The 21,006-nt window shown below is 44.3% G+C and overlaps 1 protein-coding gene across 2 annotated transcripts in view; it reads left to right on the top strand.

Moving 5' to 3' along the window:
- The window catches only part of ABCD2 (ATP binding cassette subfamily D member 2), a 67,823-nt gene that overhangs the window by 37,243 nt on the left and 9,574 nt on the right, over positions 1-21,006 (top strand). Inside the window, exons 7-8 of one of the 2 annotated variants that reach the window (XM_073328418.2) lie at positions 9,961-10,106; positions 19,636-19,720. In XM_073328418.2, the coding sequence (XP_073184519.1) occupies positions 9,961-10,106; positions 19,636-19,720 (231 nt within the window). Of the gene's footprint in view, positions 1-2,428; positions 2,602-4,524; positions 4,601-9,960; positions 10,107-19,635; positions 19,721-21,006 lie in introns of those variants that run through there. The other variant, XM_073328420.1, reaches the window with a different exon arrangement.

The raw sequence follows: 21,006 nt of genomic DNA, 5'->3' as shown, positions 1-21,006 counted from the left end.
GAAGGGTTGTAGAAACTTTAGCTGGCCCTTAAACCCTTCAACGAGATATAGTAGAATCAAATATATTATGAACCAAGCCTACTGTTCTCTAAATAACACTCCATTTCACTAATCTTCATTTCCACTATCTTACTTTCTTTTTAAATAGCGCCATGTTTTTCTATGCAAGGATTGGTGTCTGCAGTGGAACATAATTAATGTTCTTTCAAGACTCTCTAACTTTGTAAAAGCTTAGTTTGTGTTGTGCTGCTGTGATTGTTCTTTGTTCACCTTATTAGTCCCAGCAGAGAGTTGAATAGGAACAGACATCACCTTATGTTAGAGCTGTAGGCTGGGATTTTCTAATGTGCTCTGGCCCAGATTCACAAAGGGATTTAGATGCTGTAATGCTTAGTGCTACAATGCTTAACTTTAGGCACCTATAAAATCACAGGAACAACACTGTGTCGCACAAAGTCTGAGTTAGGGAGCCTGGGCTCCCTGTACAATGAATGGGGAGAGATCCACAAAAGACAGCACTCTGGTGGGGAGCTGCCTAAGCTAGCCAATGGGAGATACTGATGTCAGAGGTGTGTGCTAAACCCTGCCCCTCTCTGCTTAGTGATTCACAAGTGGCAACCACAAAACAGCTGGAGGAGGAGGTGATGCACACCTTAAAAGTTTTAGCCCAGTGGTTAGAGTATTCACCTGGAATGTGAGAGATCCAGGTTCAATTCCTCTCCTCCACCCCTCAAGGGGGGAGATTGGAACAGGGGTCTCCCACTTCTCGTGAGGGTGCTGTCACCAGTGAGCCATGGGAAATTCTGATGTGGCGCTCTTTCAGTCTCTCTCGATGAAGCCATTCCACTGTGGATAAATAATAAAAGAGCGAATGGAGCAGGGGGACTGGGCCCTTAGAGTCTTCGGGCCAGAGAGACAGAGAAAATGACTCTGTAGTCCAGTGGTTAGAGCACCCACCTGGGAGGTGGGAGACCCTGGGGCCAGTCCCTCTCCTCCAATTACTGCTTCATTATTTATCCACAGAAGAACACCTTCAACAGGAGAGATCGAGGGAATCCCGTGTCAAAATATTTCGGTGGTGAGAGCAACCTCCTGAGAGGTGCGAGACCCATATTCATATACTTTCTCCCTCTCTGGGAATGAGGGGGAAATTGAACCTGGGTCTTCCACATTCCTGGCGAGTACTCAAATCCCTGGGATAAAGTTCTAAAGTCAGCAGCACCACCACCTCTTCCAGCCTGCTTTTGAATAGATCTGATCTGGTAGGCTGCCACTGAGGAGGCCTATCAGATTGGGCTCTGCGTGTGATTTAGGAGGATGAACAGCTGTCTTCTCCCAGTTTGTGGCTCACTATGGGGCACAGGCAGATGCCTAGAGGGAGGCAGCAGTGCACATGCCCAGAGGCAGGAGCATAGGCACTGAGGGAACTTTTACTGTGGAAAATTTGCTCACTGCGTGAGTTTAGGCACCTACAGAGTTCAACAGGAGTTTTATGGATTGCAGTGGAGCCCAAACTGGGGCTTAGATGTGTAAATCTCAGAGATTTAAATCTGAGATTTAGGCACCTGAGTCTGGGGTTTAGGTGCCTAAGTACCTTTGTGGGTCTGGGCCTCCCAGTGAAATCAGTGGGAGTTTTATAATAGATTTCACTAGGGAGTGGAGTTAAGCCAACGCTGAACTCTGTTGAAAAATCCCACCCGTAATTCTTTTATTGAGATCCCAGCATAGTCTCTCCCTGTCCTACCCCTATGTTAAGGGGGTCTCTTACCATCCTGAGGCAGAAACTTTAAACCTACATCAATCCGGGCAGCGTTTATTGGGCTTTTACATCCCCTTTATTTTTCCTATATAACCCAATCCTTCCTTCTGAGCAACAGCCCCCATTTGATGTCATAGTTGCAATCACTCATGGATGGTGTATGGCTAGCCAACACATCCAAGATTATATCAATCTGAGTCAGCTGCACAGAGTTGTGACAGAATGATGCAAATTGTGCTGCTTTTGCTTCTTCCCCATACAAGACGGAGCATTTCTGTGACAGTTGCAGCTCCTGCCAATAAAGGTAAAGTAGTCTTGATCACTTCTGAAATCAGGTCTCCTGCATGCTCTAGCTTTTCATTTGGAATGAGCTCTGTCACACTCCAGTACAAGCCACTTAATTAAAATATACTTTAAGTGCATTAATTACTGCATGCTGCTTTTAATTAGGACTGTGAACCATTCAGATTATCTCAGAAATTATCAAAATGTATTATAATTTTCTATGGTAAGATTGTGGTGGTTTAGAATACTTAATCCATTCTATAAGCACATCTTACCTGTTTTGAACTTCCATGTAAAGCAAAAACAAAAAACCTGAATACATTTAGGAAGTATTTTTAAATGTGGTATTGAAGATATGGGTTGTTTTTTTCTGGTTTGGAATAGGAATTTCCAGGCATCCAAATATGGATTTTCTTCACCTGCTACCCTGACAACTTCTATGCTGACAAGGCCCTCCACACTTCAAGACAGTGACTTAGAAAATGCTAGTACAGTCGGACTGGAGTACAGCCTTTCTATCCTGTCATACCTTATGGACCAGCATTACTCCTCCTTTGGTAACACAGCAGCTATATGCTAACCCTGTGATTGGAGAGATCCGTAGCCATTACAAACAGTGTCTTTTTGAGCTGTGCATAACAGTAATGCAAGCAGTATTTTTTTTAAAAAATGAAGATGTGTCTAAACTGAGTAACCATGTAATCATGTTGCTGCATCTTTTGTTCTTCCTCATCCTGTCCCCTCTCTAAGATTTCATCACCCTCATGCATAGTGTAAAACTTAGACTGTAGATGTTTTGAGATCAGTGTCCTGGTGTGGAATGCAGTCATTCAGGTGTGAGTTGAAACTGAAGCCCTGAGAACTTGTGGTCATTAAAGATCCCTTGGCATTATTTGCAAGATTAGAGTATTATCCCCAGTGTCCTAGCCAAATTATAGTTTGGCTAATTACATTCTACCAACCTAAATCCTCCCTGCACTTTCAGTTAATTAACTTTCTTGTTCACTTCTTGATCTAAACTGTAGGGTTCTGTTGCTGTGCCCTGGTACTGTTGATGTGTTCAACTCCAGAGATGGTTGCATTTCAGGAGTGGGTAAAATAATTCCAGGAACTGCTTTGGGATGGTGAGATGGAAGGTGCAATACAAATGTAACACAATATTACTTACCGGTACACAGGGCAGCCAGGGTCCTGGGCAACTTGGGGGTGGGGGTTGGCTCTGGGCTCCTGGAAGGGATGGAACCTCGAATGGAAGGGGCAGGGCTGGGGCCAGACTCCCCCAGCCAGCCCTTCAGCACTGCCTGGCCTGTGCCACCTGGGGCTCCAGCGGCGATTTAAAGGGCTCAGGGCGCTGGCGGCAGCCAAGAGCCCCAGGCCCTTTAAACTGCTGCCGTAGCGCTGGGCTATTGGCCACCGTCACTGCTACCCCGGAGCTCTGGCAGTGATTTAAAGGGCCTGGGGCTCTGGCCGCTGGTGGGAGTCCTGGGCCCTTTTAAATCGCTGGGTCCTGGGGCAGCTGCCCCTTTTGCCCCCCATCAGCGCCGCCCCCTCCCCCCCCCCGCCATGGCAGCGCTTTAACATCGGCTGTGTACCGGCCCTTACCGGTGGCTACTTTCTTACCGGTATGCCGTACCAGCCCATTCTGGCTTACTTTCACCTTTGGTTAGTGGGTAACCAATTGTTGTAATAAGCCATAAATCCAGTGTCTGTTCAGTTCACGATTTTTGGTGTCTAGCAGAGTAATGAATTTAAGCTCCCAGACTAGTCTTTTGAAAGTGTTGTGCAGGTTTCCTTTTGAGGATGAGAACTGGTAGGTCAGACAGAGTGATGATCACTTCGTGAAAAGTGTTCACCCACAGGTAATGTGGTGTGTTAGGGGGCTTATTCCTTCACCCACTTACTTCCCTGGTCCTTCTCGCATGAACAGAGAGCAACTTCAAGTCCAAAGGTGCAAACAATTCGATGTTTATTAGGGTGAACTTCCAGCAAGCATGATTCTAGTTTCCTTCCTTAGTGTCCCCCTTCCCAGCTCTGACACCACCTGTGTCCCTGTTCCCATTCCTGCCCTTAGCCAAACATGATTCCAATTTCCCTACCCCCATTCCCTGTTCCCGCCCCCCCCCACACCCACCCACTTCCTGATTGACTGCAGAATATATAGTAAAACTTGAGTTCTGCTTAGCTATACCTTAACAAAGCATTTTCCTGAAATTTAACTAACCAATCCTAACATATTGTAACATGATTATGTAACCAATTATATCCCACCACCTTAATTAGTTTACACCCAGCAAAATTAATTATACAGCAGACAGAAACAATCACAGAACCAGACAGAGATTATACAGACAAACAATAGCAAAGTGGGAACTATAATGACAAAACAATACAGAAGTGAGGATTTCACATCCCAGCTATTGAAAAGTGAGTTCTTGCCAGACAAGATGCTATCAAACTAAGTTTCCTTTTACATTTTCTAGGCACTTCCCTTTCTCTGGAGGTGATAGGCACTATCAGGACAGGATTGTATTCCTAACAGCCCAATAGCACCTGATTTCAATGTGACTAGTTTGGAATGTGAGGATGTGACCGGTCGCTTCCCAGCTTATGGCTGCCTCTGTTGCTTAGCCAAAGGCCTTAGCCTAAGCACAGCGCCTCAGACTGTCACGGTAAGAGAAGGCCCTTACACCGGCAGACAGTGATTTTGATTCTTTCTTTTATATCTCTATAACTAGCCAAGTGATAAGAATACACCTAAATTCTTAGAGTATGGGCCTTTACAGACAGGCCTGAATATCTAACATGGTGTTTTTGTCTTTTATGATTTTCCTGTGTGAGCTCATTTGAGAGCATAGTGATTGTATGGTTTCACACACATGGTTGCTATTTTGGCATGTAGTGCACTGGATGAGGTACACCACATGTTGTGAAAGGCATGTGTAGGACCCATGGATCTTGAAAGGTGTGTTGTGGTGGTTTTGGTCACTGTAACAGTGGAGATGTGTCTGCAGGTTTTACATCTATTGTTCTGGCAGGGTCTGGTGCTGGCTTTGAGTTTTTGTGCCTTGGTCTGTGGGGAGCTTGCTTCTGATGAAGAGCTTGGAGAGGTTGGGGATTGTTTGAAGGCCAGACGTGGGGAATTCAGGAAAGATTTCTTTCAAGATGGGGTCCCCATCAAGTATACGTCGTAGTTGTTTGATATCCTATATGGGTTCTAGTGTGGTGTGGTAGGTGACAGCTAGGGGCTTTTATTTCTGTATTGAAGCAGGTTCTCTCAGAGTATTTGGATTGCCCATTCCATGATACAAGCCACTTCTCTGGTGGAGTGTCCTTGTTTGGTCAACACGGATTTGAGTGTGTTAAAGTTATCCCGGCCTTTCTCCTTGGAGTGAATTCTGTGGTATCTGAGTGCCTGGCTGTAGACAACAGATTTCTTGGTGTGTTTGAGGTGGTTACTGGATATATGAAGATAAGTGTGGTGATCCATGGGTTTCTTGTATATTGTTGTCCGTATGGTTCCATTGTTGAAGCTGATTGTCGTGTCCAGGAAGTTGATGCTAGCGTGGGAGTGTTCCAGAGAGAGTTTAACGGACGGTTGGTGCTTGTTGAAGTTGTGGTGGAAACCTATGAGGCAGTTTAAGTCCTCTATCCAGAGGATAAAAATACAATCAGTGGTTTTGTAGGAAAGTGACTAAGTGGTTGTCAGCAATTCATATTTCCCTGCCTCCCCCACTCCAAAAAGCTGGTGCTGAAAACAGTAACTTTCACTAAACGCTAGTATAGCAGTTCCCAAACTTTTTGTTGACACAACCCCATTTTAATTATTTCCTCCCATGACACCAGACAGCACAGAGGATGCCATTTTGAAGAGCAGTGTGATCTCGTACATATGGTGTGTGTGTGAGGTCATGCCACTGAGGGGGCTTACCAGATTGGGACCCGCATGTGACTTAGCCATTTTGCTGTACAGCGTGGTGGTGTCCTCTCAGCATGACCTTTACCTACAGTGCATGTGAGATCACGCTGTGTGGAGGTTGCCATTTTTAAGTGATATACTCCATGCATTGTGAGCTCATATACACAGTACATGCAAGTGTAACCCACGCATCTTCTGGGGGTGGTGTTCTGTCCCAGCTAGTGGTACTGAGACCACTTAGAGAGAAGAAGGAGTCTGCTCTACAGCCTTTAGCTAACAGCCAGTTGGCTTTCAGCTCATGCAGTAGAGGCTCATGCACTAAGCCTCAGAGGTCCCAGGTTCAAACCCGCCCGCCGATGACTAGGGTCTATCAGCGTTACGCAAGGTCACGCTGTTCCAGGCAAACTGGCATCCTCCACACATGAGGGATGGCCATGACCCCATCTGCTGAGGTCATGACCCCATTTGGAATGGCGCCCCACCGTTTGGGAACTGCTATACTAGTGTAAATAGGACAACACCATTGCCAGCACTGTTACAGAAAGTGCAACTGAGGCCTAGGCCAATACCATTAATAAATGAAAAACTATACAGGGCCTTAGTCCTGGAAGTCGATAACTGTTAGTGTCATAAAATTCTTTCCCTTTACCCTGCAGTGTGGTCTGCCCCAGTGTGCACTGATCACAGTTTGGCTGCAGTGGAGGCTCTGGCCCAATGGATGCAGGGCTGGACCTAAGCCACCTGAGTAGATATAATATGATCTGGAGCCCAGCTGTTTGGGGAATTCTAGTTAACTAACAAACTGTTCCTTGCAGTGTGCCAACAGCACTGTTATCATCGCTGTGCTTATGAGAGGAAATACCAATGGGCAGTAGGTTCTATATCAGCTTGTTCTTCATAAGTCACTATAGTGGGGGAAAATCAATATTTTCTGCTTCTCATTTTCTGTATGGCAACTTCTTCCAAATGGGAATTGTTTTGCCTCATTCCTAAGCAACAATCAGTGCAGCCAAATTGTACAGTGATGGGACTTGTATAGATGCCTGCAATAAACAATTATAGCCCTGATTCAGGAAGATACTTAAGCACCTGACTTAGTCCCACTGAGATCAAAAATACTACCCTTGTGCTTAAACTTAGGCACATGCATAAGTACTTTCCTTAATCAGAATGGGCAGCACTCCAAAAACAGAATGGGTATTTTAAGACTCTCTCAGTTACGAATCAAAAATAAACAAGTCATAAGAAAATACTTGTCCTTTCAACATTATGTAATTTTCCTTTAGTCTTCAAATGTTGTTGTAATAATTACATACCAAACACAAATCTGATGGTTGCATTTGTACATGTGTGGCAATGTTATATCTAGAAATGGAAATTTGGGTGGGCCCCTACTTATAGTGGACAAGCAGTGAATAAAGGTCTGAAATCAGAGCAAATCATTTATATTAGACCTTAAGTTTCTTCAGTTTGTACATGTAAAATAAAGTTGGTATATGGAAACAATTGGGACTTCTAACAGATTTGCACCACATGGCCACAACCTTTCAGTGAAATGCTGCTTGCACATAATTTGTTGTATAAGAGGGAAGATCCCACCCAAATATTGCATCACAGTAATTTTGTCTTTGATTGGCCAAAGTCTACTACATATTTTAAAAATAGCATATTTGTTCAATATCTGAGCTGCTGCCTTCAGGGTGCATGGTTAAAATAAATACATCTTTTAAAAGCATGTTAATAAATTTACTTAAGTTTGGCATTTCCACAGGCTCAGATTTGGGTGGCTCTGGGTGCTAATTGGTGGGCCATAGTTCATCCATAGCTACACCCATGATATGGGGTGAGATCCTAACCCCTGCTCCAGCTCCTTTACACCAGATAAAATTGAAGGAGTAGCATAAAAGGGCCCTGAATGCTAGTAATCCATGTAGGGGAGGATTCTCCCAACATAGGCACTGCAGAGACAATTGTAAGGCTGTTCTCTGAGAACCCCCGTATAAATCCAAGTTTAAGGGGTGTCGGGGGAATGGAAGTGGTGGTGTATCAGCAGTGGGGCCACACTCTGCCAACTCTGACTGAAGCTATTATGGGAGAATTTTTTTCGTAACATGATTTAATGTCATTAATTGTGCTGTTTAACCCATTCACAATATCAGGCTAGCTACAGAGCAACAACAAGGGAATAGCTTGAAACTTTAAACCTTCATACTTAAATAATTAATTATAATTAAATTTTATGTTTTTACCTTAAAGCTGCCAGCACGGAATGCATTCTGCTGCAACCATGTCAATTTTGTGAAGCCAGTTTTTGAATGCATGTTCTTTGCACCATTGGTCATTAAAACAGCAAAAATACTTTTTCTTTTTCACTGGGCCACTGTTCGACTGTCCCCTCACCACCGTCACTTATGTTTTGGGTTTTTGTTTTGAACTGGTAGCTAAATAGCTAATGTAATTTTTCTAGTGCTCCCTGGGGAAATGCAGTGAAAAAACAGGCAACTTTTAAGAGTGTACATGTGTGTCAGTTATGGTAGTACTACCGGTTTACATTACGTATTATGTCATTACGCTGCCAAGGGAAGGAAAAACACAGTGAGATGACACCGTTATGTTTTAACAATGAATGAACTTCTGTCTGAATTATGTGCATTCATTATATCAATTTATTTTCTTAAAATATCCTATTAAAATCTCCAGGATTGCTCTCAGTAGTCACCTGGAGATTGATGCCAATTCCGGGAAACTCCCAGCCAATCAGGGAGAGTTGGCAACCCTTGACCAAAGCATTGCAGAGATTCTGGGCAGCACGGGCACCTGCCCCTAGGCCACTCCAAAGAGTCAGCACTAGCTCAGGTGTCCACAGCTGTCTGAGTTATGCCTGTGGCTATGGGAGCCAAGGGGCCACGGCCCTCCCACTTTTGAAAGTGGACAGGCCTGGCCCATCCACTTTTCTCCACAGGCCCAGGCCCCTGCCCCTCCTCTTCCCCCCCCCCCCCCCCAAGGCTCCAATCCCCAGCCAGGCCAGAAGCTGGAGCCCGGCCCTGGAAAGAGCAGCCCGGGTAGCTGTGAGGAGCCATGGACCCTCCACCTGCCCAGGATGGGGGGACCCAAGAGCAGCCCCTGGCCCGTGTCCCTCCCCCCGTGTCCTCTGCCCAGGGCAGATGGAAGGTCTGTGGCTCCCCACAGCTGCCCAGACGGCTCTTACCATGGCCTGGCTGCGGCTCTTTGGCCACTGAGGCCCCGCCCCCAGGCTGAGCTGGGTTGGGGTAAGAACTGCGCGGGCCACTCTGAGGAGCCACAGACCCTCCACCTGCCTTGGGTGGGTGACCTGGGGGGAGAGAACATGGGCCAGGGGCTGTTCTTGGGCTTCGGAGGGAAGAAGAGGGGCAGGGGCGGGGGCAGGTCTCGTAGACCCCCCACTCTTAGGAAGAATCCATTGCCTCTGCCTGGCGCTGCTGTTCCCCATCCTCAAAACCAGTTCAGGTTAGAGAGGGTGAAAAGATGACTTTGTGGCACCTTCCTTCTGGCCTGTGAATTCTGTGTTTCACTTCTAAGAGATGCAGCAAAGAATCTCACCTGTGCTAAGTTTTTATTGTAGTTTCCTTTTGATATATATCTATATATATATGTAGAATTAAACTTTTAAAATCTAAAACCAAAACATATGCAAAACAGTATGAAGTATCTTCCCCCCCAAAAAAACCCATGGATTCAGACTAGGTCATGAAATGTTTATTCTGCTTTATCTATCGTGTTGTTTTCAGGCTAATGTTATGCATGTTGCTGCACTGTAATCAGTTTTTATGTAAACAGTGCATTGTCCCCAGAGTGAGTTTAGAGAAACATACACCCACAGTGTATCCACAGATAATTACAGTTTTAGAAACAGTGTTTAAAGCATTATACCCTGCTCACAGAACGTCAGCAAGATGTACTAAATAGCAGGGCAGAGAAGTGACTTGGTGTAGATTACTAGTTTCATTTTGTTGTTTTACAGGCCCTACATGTCCATTGGAACACTACGTGATCAAGTCATTTATCCGGACTCAGTGGAAGACATGCATGAAAAAGGATACCAAGACCAGGATCTGGAATGTATCCTGCACATTGTTCATCTGTATCACATAGTTCAAAGAGAAGGAGGTAAATCCTATATTTTAGTAAATAACTGAACATTTCGCAGGCATAGATTTTAGTGTAATATTATGAAAATATTGGGCCCAATTCTCCTTCTCACGCCTGTTTTAAAACATTGCAGCTCCATTGACTCCACAAGATGCAAGTGAGAGGAGAATTAAATTCATTGTCAACTATCAGTTATATCTCCTATATGGCTTTGATCAAAGCAGGCATGTTTTAAGTAGTATTTTCTACAAGCATCCCCAGACTGACCTAGTTAAAAGTAGCTAAACTACAGTGAGTGCCCTTAGAACCATCATGTTTACCATTTGCAGTATAAGTTACCATGGTATTGCCAGTATTCCTCATTCTAAGAATAGGGGACACTGTAAATACCTCAGCGCAGTAAATGTCAAGATATTAATGTCTCCTGTTGTATCTAGGGAGCTGGAGCACTGGTGTCAATGTGTTTTTTGTTCTGTTGTGTTTTCTTATAGATTATTTTCATAGTTCTGGTCCCACCAATCCCTTATTTGTAGTTTGAATTGACTGCCTTTGTAGTGTGCTTTAGTAACTGATTTGTGACAGAACTACTAGCATTTAAAAAAGCAGAAGGATACTCAGGAGGAGGCTGTAGGAGAGCAGGTTGTGCAGCTATAGTTGGTGCTCCTTTAGGGGGAGGTACTTTAAGTGCAGTAATTCATGCTCTCAGAGACCAACTGTATCATTCTCACAGCGTAGTTCATCCCCAGTGGCTCAGGCAGTAGGAAACTGAAGGCTAGTTTTGAATTCCAATTCCTGCCTGGGAGTCCATTACTCTGCTAAAAGACCAGGACATTGGTTTCTTTCTGAAAAACATATCGTATTGGTGACTTTCTGTGACACTGTGGAGTGTGGATAGTAATAGTTCCTGAGTGTAACATTAGTAATCACTTATGTCCATGTGTGTAATATTTTCCGTACTTATCCCATTTTTCCCAATCCACAATCCTGCACTCATATTTTTACCTAGGTTAACATTTCCCACGTGAAGAATTTAATGATTGTGTGACCTACTGACCTAAAAGCCATGATGGTTCTGCCCTTTGGGTTTTTGGGACATTTTGGGACATTATCCTGGTTGGATAAATATGAGAAAATAAAATCAAAGTAAATCAAATTTACTTTCATCTCCATTCACATTCAACATTCACATCTGTTAATATAACACACAGCACGAAACATTTTACCAGAAGACAAAACCTGTTAGCCAGAGGTAGAAGAGTCAGAGGGCCCAACTAACTAAATTGAGAATTTAAAATTATAACTATATTAAGTCTCAATTTACGTTCTTTAATGGAAGGTGGGACCAAAAACAGAAGCAGTGAAAGCAGCTAAGCCGTGGCTGTTATGGGCAGCAGCAGAATGGACCCTGGGGAGGAAGTAATTTAAAAATAAACCCAAAACACAATAAATAAAGTCAGAGCTGAATATGAAGGATGGATCTATGTTTTTCCCCTGCTTTTTTTTTATGTTATCTTTCCACTATGAACTCTTCTTCATAGTGGAAGGATATGTTAGACATTTTTTCCAAATAGCAGTTTTAGAAATATTTTCTAAAAGAAAGACCTTTCATATCAAGCATCTGTGCTATAATAGCAATAAGCCATCGCATGGTGTATGTTCATGGGTGCCAACGCTTTCCTGAGGTCTGTGGAAAAGAAACAAGGCCTCAACCATAGATGACTCATGCCTCCCAATATGCAGTGGGACACAAAGTAAAGGGGAGGACACATGATCACCCCACAAGTCTCCTCTGCCCAGTGACCCCACACACATCCTGCCCAGCCCAGGGCCGCCACGTTCTCCCCACATTACCTGGCAGCTGGGCGGGGAGTGGGACAGAGCCACTTCTGCCTGAGAGAGCCTGGCTCTCCATCCGGGTCCTTCTGCCAGGGACAGGGACCGAGCGAGCTGGATCCCCCTCTTCCACGCACCATGCTCGGCCCCTGTCCCCAGCAGCCGAGTCCGGGCAGGGAACAGGCTGCCACTGCCTCCCAGCCAGGCTCTCTCAGATAGAAGTGGCTCCGTCCCGCTCCCTGCCTAGTTCTGGCTGCCAGGGAGAGCAGCCAAACATGCCAGGGGGAGCAGAAGAGGGGGAGGCACAAGGAGATCAGAACAGAGCCTCTCTCCCTCCCTGCTCCCGGCAGGCCAATCTGGGGGGTACTTCACCCCTGCATGCTCCCCCCCCATGCATCATCTCTGCATGCGCCAGTATGACTTGCCTGCTGCTCTCTATCTGAACACATGCAGCTAATTAGAGAGACCAGTTGGGTGAGGTAATATCTTTTCTTGGACAAAGTTCCATTGGTGAGAGAGACAAGTTTTTGATCTACACAGAGCTCTTCTTCAGGTCTGGGAAGGTTACTTAGAGCCTCACAGCTAAATACAAGGTGGAACAGATTGTTTAGCATCGGTAGTTAGCACATATTCTAAGGCAGCGTTTCTCAAACTTGGGGCCCCGCTGATCAACTCTTCCCCCTCCCTCCTAGCACCTCCTGCACGCTAAAAGTCCGGCAGCACACAGGGCGAAGGCGTATCCCTCAGGACCCAGGGGTGAAAGGGGGTCTCCATGTGCTGTCCCCACCCTGAGTGCCAGCTCCACACCTCCCATTGGCTGGGAATTGCGGCCCATGGGAGCTGTGAGAGCAGTGCCTGTGGGCAGGGGCAGTGCACGGAGACCCTCCTGTCCCCCATGCCTAGGGATGAGAGAGGGATGTGCCGGTTGCTTTTGGGAGCCGGAGCCCTCACCCCCTCCCTGCCCCAGCCCAGAGCCTGCACCCTGCATCCAAACTCCCTCACAGAGCTCACACCCCTCACCCCCTCCTGCACCCCAATCTCCTTCCCCAGCCTGGTGAAAGTGAGTGAGGGTGGGGGAGAGCAGGGAGCAGGGCCTTGGGGCAGGGCAAGGACTGAGTGTGGGTGCTTAAGGGTCCCTGAAAAAATTTAAATGACAATGGGAGCCCTCGGGTTGCTAAAGTTTGAGAACCACTGTTCTAAGGGACTATTCAAATGGAGTGGCCCATTAACACTTCTGCAGTCACAGGACCAAAAAAAATGGGGGGAGGGCTAGTGGAGTTACAGATTGTTGTAATAAACCATAATAAAGCAGTAACAATGCTGCACCTAAAGAGCAGCCATTACCGATCGTGCCATATACTACCAAGTGGAAGACCCAGAATCAAGGTCTTGGTCTCTTGCTTCTGAAGCTGGAGGGCTTTCAGTCAGCCTTTCATCACTGCCCTCTATTCCTGCTCTCCTGCCTAACTTTCTATCCTCAGATTTGAACACACGCTTTATACAAATAATTCAAATGACAATATTATAATTAGTCTTATTGTAGGAGTACTCGGAGGCCCCAGACAGGGTCAGGACCTCGCTACACAAGGTGCTTCACAAACACATGGTAAGAAAAGTCCCTGTCCCAGAGAGTTTGCAATCTAAGCAGACAAAGGGACCAGGAGCGGGTTATAACATACCAGCAAAAAAGTCAGAGCCATGATAAACTCACAGCTTGTTTGTTCCATTTCCCCCCTTCCTTCCTCTCCACAAGACAAGCAACATACAAAGGGTGCAGGAGAAGGATGGCAATCAAAAAATATGTGTACTTTTATATGCATTACATACATTTTGCATATGTGCATGTTAATAGACATGATGTACCTTTTTTAAAAATACACATTACTTTACCCAACAGGCTCTCATGTAACCATTATTAGTTTAGCCAATTTCTAGCAACACCTGTGGAATATCTGCAAGCTATTTAAACAATTTACATGTTTTTATTATTCTTAAGAAAAGGAGCAAGATGTATATCTATAACAAACAGCATTTCTCATTGTTTGCTCTTGTCTTTCACATCCCACTCCCTTTGTTTCCCATCCCTTGCTGTATTATGTCTCTGTTAGGGCTGTGCCCTGAGGAGTTTACAGTTTGTCTATATTTTAATCGTCTGTGATTGCTGGGTGCACGTAATAAGGTGCTGTAAGGATTTGTGCTCCACTCCCTAGAGGTAGGGTTGAGAGCCAAATACAGCCTAGAGTAAGCAAGCCTGATTCTGATCTGATTTATACCAGAATAATCCCATTGTCTTCAGTAGAGTTACTTCAGATTTACATTAGTATAAATATAATCAAAATCTGGCCCAGCGGGTGCAACTGCTGTGGAAGTCTCTGGACCATATTCAGTGGTGATGTAAGCTCGCAGCCTGCACCCTCTCCTGCACACAAACTCCCTCCCAGAGGCCAATTCCTATTCCCATTATAGCCAATAGCAGAAATTCCATTTTACTGCACCGGGACTAAGATTCAGCCTAAAATGAGTCAAAGTGGGTGGTAAGAGAACGAAAAATAACTTGCCCAGATTTGGCATTTAATAGATGTACTATCCACATGTAACTTACTCTCTGTGGGGGCAGAAGCAGGATGCAACAGGAAACTCAACTAACCAGCGGGTGCAAGAAAAATCAGGTCTTTTCCACCCCAATAAATTAATTTATGCTGATCGAATCTGAACATTCCTAAACCCAAATTCAGCTCTGGTGCCAGCAGACAACTCCCAGTGTGAGGTGCATTCCCTTAGGCGAGGGGCTGAATTTGCTATCCATATCATTGTTCTCCACGCCAACTTGTCAGGCTCTGGGTTCTACATGGTCAGGCATGGTAGCTGGACGTGGGGTTAGGATTGGGCCACTTTGAAACCATGGCCCATGGACAGGCTGTGGATCAGAACTAGGGTCAGAATCCATGGACAAGCCAAATCAGGATCACAGTCAGAAAACGAGTTGATGCCAGATTGGAGTCAGTCCAAGGGTCTGGGGGTCAGGAGGCTAATGCAAACCTGGAGCGGGGTCAGGGCAAGGCATGAACCAGGCTAAAGTAGATTGGGATAAGGCTGGGGGGCAGGAACAGGAGCCAGATCAAGAGCAGGCTGGAAGCCTAGGAAATCTGTAGTACTTAGGGCCCTACCAAATTTATGGCCGTGAAAAACATGTCCTAGACCATGACGTCTGATCTCCCCCATGAAATCAGGCTATTGTAGGGGAGACCAGATTTCACAGAGCTAGGCGGCCGGAGAGCGGCAGCTGCTGACCAGTAGCCAAGCTGTGAAGGCAGCACAGCCACCAACAGCAATGCAGAAGTGAGGACAGCATGGTATGGTATGTCACCCAGCTCTGAAGGCAGCAGCACAGAAGTAAGGGTGGCAATACCATGACCTTCCTATAACAGCCTTGCGACCACCCCCCTCCACCCCAGCCTGCTGTGAAATTTCTGGTTTAAATATATGAAACTGTGAAATTTACCATTTTTAAAATCCTATGACCATGTAATTGACCAAAATGGACCATGCATTTGGTAGGGCCCAAGTAATATTGCAAAGCAGCAGAAGGGTTCCTGGCCAGGAAGTGCTGTTGCACAGACTGACTTGCAGCTCTGCAGGGTCAGTGAAATACTTGTGCCTGGGGGTCATCTGACCTGGGTCTTGCTCAGGGATAGGCTGCTGCAGCATACTGAGTGGGGAGTCACTGCAGGTTCTGTTGGAGCAGTGAGTCAGGACCAGCTGACAGGTTTCAGAGTAGCAGCCGTGTTAGTCTGTATCCACAAAAAGAGTGAGCTACCCTGGCCTGGCTGCAGGTTTGCCTCACATATCAGATGAGGGGCACTTACCCTTGTTTTCCAACAAGCTTATAATAGCCAGTTTATTTATACTACTGCTGGATTTGGTCCCAGATCCACAAAAAGGACACTGACAGTGTCTTCTCAGCTAGAGGAACCTCATATTGTGTTTATTTATAAAGCCCACACTACAACACTGTGAAGGTGCTCAGGATGCTGTCCAATAATTTTACAATAAAATAAATGAATAGAAACATAAAATATATTAGAAATAATAAATAAAGCCATGGTTAACATTTGATGTTGAAAAGACATGGCCAGTAATCTAGATTAGAGTTAAAAAGTAAATATGGATCTGTAGAGCTTTAATTCCCCATCCTGGGTCAAAATGTGTACGTATTTAGCAACTGTCAGTAGCACTGCAGCCTGGGGCACACTGATCAGTTTATTACATTATAAACTCCCCAGATACCTGTTGTAACCTGCCTAGTGCTTGCCCAGTTTTGTCGGCTTAGGGACTGATGAACCACCAAGCAGGTGAAACTAGTTCATGACTTTGCAGCATTATTATTTTGCATTACGGTAGCTCCAGGAGCCTTTTCAGTACTTGGTTCCCATAGGCCTGGGCACTATACAGACATACAGACAGACCTGGCATATGCTCCAGAGACTTCAGTCTGATAACTATAGTTCTATTTATGCTTTTGTCAATGAAGCTGCTCCACCCCGATCCTCAATTTGCTTATTTTTCAGTGTTTCAAAAGAACATGTGGACTGTTTATTGACCATTTTGCGGGAGCAGAGTGCAATCCTTTCCATGTAGACGGGGCTCATGGGATGTACTTTACCACATGTGCTCAGAACAAATGCCTACTTTTTGTTGTTGAAAGTGGGAGAGGATGATCCAGGAGCCTGTACAAGGAACTGATTTGGTTTTGCAATCAAATTTAGAGTAGTTTTGACAAGAGCTTCCACTTACGATACTCTGGCCAAGAGCACCCAGGCTTAAACATATTAAACATGTGCCATTCTGATAGTCTGGTTATTTTTTTTTTGCTTGATTGCTTTGTTACATATATTCTGTCATGTGACTAAACCAACCTTTTATCTGTGAAATGTCTCTAAATCCATTCTGAAATCCCACAGTTCTCCTTTCACAAACAACTTTGGAGAGATGTTTTCCTGCCATTTCTAAAATGAATATATATACAATATTCAATATTCTTTACACCTGTGTTGTGCAATCAGAGACTAAGGGGAAGTTATAAGGATCTCGTCCTTAACCTCTCTGCCTTAGTTTTCTTATCTGTAAAATGGGGATAATTGCCTGTGTCACCGGGTGTTGTAAGCTTTATTGAAGTCTCCAAAGCACTGAGATACTTTGCTGAAAGGTGCTATGTAAGTGCAAAGGGTTTATCCACATGCAATTGTTGCAGATATAAACTGTGAGGTTGGTTTATTGCAAGCTACACTACCGACTGTTCAGAGGAAGAAATCAGAGCATTAGAAATTAGCATTAATTTTAAATTTACCCAACAGGTAACATTTATATTATGTTCCCTAACCATTATTAAATCCTTACGTTTCTAAGTCTCGTGGAGGGGATGGATGAGGAAGGCATTAGAGGGAATAGGGCAGCGGAAACAAACAAAAATACTAGTATACAGTTAAAGTATAAGTTAAAGCAGAATCAAACCTGGCAATTTTGCCTTGATAAATGGAAGTCACATCTTTTTTTGGAGGGGACCATAGGGGGAGTTTACTAAACAGGTCATGTTCCCTCCATTTCCAGCAATCTTTCCTCTCTTTTGCCTTCTACCACTCTTGTACCATATCTGGTATAGGCTGTAGGTGGGCACAGTCCCCACTCTTAGTACGTGCGCACACACAGAGACCACTTTGGATCCAGAACATCCATCCCAATACGTTCCTGGGGTTCCCTTTTTTATTAACGTAAAAAGAAAGATATAAACATCAGCCTCAGTTACTTCCTGAGTTTAGTTGTTCGCATGGCTACTACTTTCTGTCCCTACCCCAGTTCCCCTTGTCTTAAACAGACACACCAAAACTTCTGTTCCCCTTGGTTGGAGGTCACCAGACCCATGGCATCTGTCTGCTGGGCTGAGTCTGCAGAATAGCACTCCATCTCAGTGCTGTGTTGGGTCGTAGCACCTGGGACACCCTGTCACAAAGAGCCCCCACATTCAGTTATCACCAGTGGTAGAATTCACCCAAATGGTAACTCAAGTGGGAGACAATTAAGCAACTTTCTTTAAAGGAAATCCGCTGATAGGAAGCAATATACATGCCATATACTGAGAGCCAGATAGATCCTCCAGATTTGAGTTCAATGTAATTCTAAGAAATAATAGAACCTAGGACTGAAAAAGTTGTATTTCTCTGTCATTTACGTGCATGTACATATATGAATAATGTCATTGCGTTACTACATATTTTACAATCGGGTAGACAGAAGATTCCAGGAATTCAGCTTACAGTATTACTGATTCCCATTTTCATTTAGCTTGACTTCCCATCAGGAGACTTACTGAGGCTTCTTAAATTACAAAGGCACAGCCCTGGTGGGCCCTGGCACAATTCCAACAATGCCATTGTGTAGTCAGAAGCCTACAGCACCCTTGCAAAACCCTGCCTGCACTTTTCTAACCATAGACCAAAGTCAAGAAATCACACAGCCTAACTTGCTTACTTGACCTTGTTTATGGTGTTATCTGGCAACTGTTCATTTTTGATCAGGCAGCGGAAGCAGAAAAGGTCTTTGTGGATCTCTTTATTCCTCTAGTTTCAGTGGTGTTGGGTTGATCTAGAAATATATCCTCCTTCTCTTCCACCCCCTCTCCCACCTGTCAGACAGTCTGTCTCTCTCCTCTGTAAATGATTGATTGGGAGAAATGTGCTTACCCTAGTTTCTCCCTTTTAAAAATAATTTCTTGTTTTGCACTGTTCTATCAAGCTTAATTTTATTAAAATCTTAATTTTAATAAGGTAGCCTGTATAATGTGAGGAGTATGCCATAATGCTGACATAAACACAATTCCACAATAATAAGCAAATAAAATGCATTCAGATAGGGTTTTTTTACTGATTTTTCTATGAGGAAGAGATGGTAAAAAGATTTATGGGAAAATCTAATTATATAAACAGTGTCAAATGTTATAGAAATTGTGGGTTACCTTTTTATTAAGGGGGCGGAGAGGTTTGCATGCGAAAAAAAAATCTGTGTGCGCACACGTGCTGTACAGGTATCCAGTTTGTGTTAGCTGCCCATTTGTGCATACAGTCTGCATTCACAGTGCAGAGGCATGTGAGTGACATTTCTAACTGGGTCACCAAAAATCTGAGCAGACATCATTCTTACCTGCAATAGCAAGGGAGTCACTCTGTAACTGTTATAGTTTTATATTTTGACTCATTGAATTCTCATTTATTTTCTTAAATTTCCTTTCTCTTTATCCTGTAGGTTGATTATTTTAAAATTCTTATTCAACTTTTAAGGAAGTGTTGCATTATCCCATGGGAAAGTAACATGCCAGGAAAAAAAAAAAGAAATAGATTTACCCAGCTGAAAGAATACATTTGTCAGAGGTGACATGTAAACATTTCAGAAGTGCATAAGTGACTTAGGAGCCAAATCTCATTTTCAAAATTGAAGTGGGATTTAGGAGCCTATTTCAAATAAGACTATGGGATTTAGGATCATAAGTGTCTTAGGCACTTCGGAAAATTTTACCCAGCACCTTGATCTACCTCTTCTACCACACCACTGGGAATTTTGTTTCTGCTTTAAATCGAGGATTGCAGGCACGCAGGAACTTAATTTTCTGTGGTTTCTTGTTTTGTACATTATAGTTCCCTGTTTTGTTTGTATCTTTTTGAAGGCTGGGATGCTGTGATGGACTGGAGAGATGTCTTATCAGGAGGAGAAAAGCAGAGGATGGGCATGGCTCGCATGTTTTATCATAAGTAAGTGTATTCACTTGCTCTTCAGGCAGCCAAGCTTTGGAAGCTTGCAAAAATGGTTTGAGCAGTGATAGTCTTTATACCCCCACACAGTACTGATCGGCAGTTGCACAGGAAAAGAGACTTCACAGTTTGTAAGAGGTGTGTGTATGAGATCTGCTTTTTAGTTTGGGTGATGCTTCTTGTTTCTGCTTTAATTTGTCCCTAAAAGCATTGCGTTTTCCAGACATTACTCTCCTTAGCATCATGAACAAAAATGATCACATTGGGGCAATCCTAGAAATATCGTGGGAAATATCGTCATACGGGGGATGTGAGTTTGAGACCTATCCTTTGGACCTTTACTCTTGGACCACCTGAGGCTGGAAACTCTGCAAAGGCAACACACTCAGCACCTGGAGGGATAGAAGCATCTTGAGTTGCTCTTTAGTTACTTTCTGATACATTAACACTGCTGAGTAATACAAGATCAGCCCTGCACCCAGAAGTTCCACCACCATGCACAGAGCAAGATCAGGAAGCAAAAGCCATTAACACTTATATTGCAGTACTGCCTAGAAGCCAGACAGGTATGGGCCTCACTGTGCTAGGTGCTGTACACACCGATACCAAATAACAGTCCCAGCATGGGATTCAAACCTAGATTCCCTGTTGGGTATTTTATCTAATCAGAACATAAGAATGGCCACACTGGGTCAGATCAGTGGCCTATCTAGTCCAGTCCAGTCCCCTCTCTCTGATAGTGGCCAGTGCCAGATGCTTCAAAGGGAATGAACAGAAAAGGGCAGTTTTGAATAATCCATCTGCTCTCATCCAGTCCTAGCTTTTGGCAGTTGAAAGTTCAGGGACAGTGGCACATGGGGTTGCTATTAGTCAGGCTGGACCTATCCTCCATGGATTTATATAATTCTTTTTTGAACCCAGTTATATCTTTGGCCTTCACAACATCCCGTGGTAATGAGTTCCACAGGCTGATTGTGTGTTATGTGAAGAAGCCTTTCCTTTTGTTTGTTTTAAACCTGCTGCCTGATCATTTAATCAGGTGACCTCTACTTCCCTTTTGCAAAGGGGTAAATAACACTTTTTCTCCGCACCAGTCATGATTTTATAGACCTCTGTCATATCCCCCTTTGTCATCTCTTTTCTAATCTGAACAGTCCCAGTCTTTTTAATCTCTCCTCCTATGGAAGTTCTTCCAAACCCCTAGTCATTTTGGTTGCCCTTCTCTGCACCTTTTCCAATTCTAGTGTGTGTGTGTGTGTGTATGTATATATATATATATATATATA

The sequence above is a fragment of the Lepidochelys kempii genome, chromosome 1, assembly GCF_965140285.1.
Source record: "Lepidochelys kempii isolate rLepKem1 chromosome 1, rLepKem1.hap1, whole genome shotgun sequence".
In the NCBI taxonomy this organism is placed as follows: Eukaryota; Metazoa; Chordata; order Testudines; family Cheloniidae; genus Lepidochelys; species Lepidochelys kempii.
The sequence above is the reverse complement of the archived record's forward strand: the minus strand, read 5'-3'. Positions and strand labels throughout refer to the sequence as shown.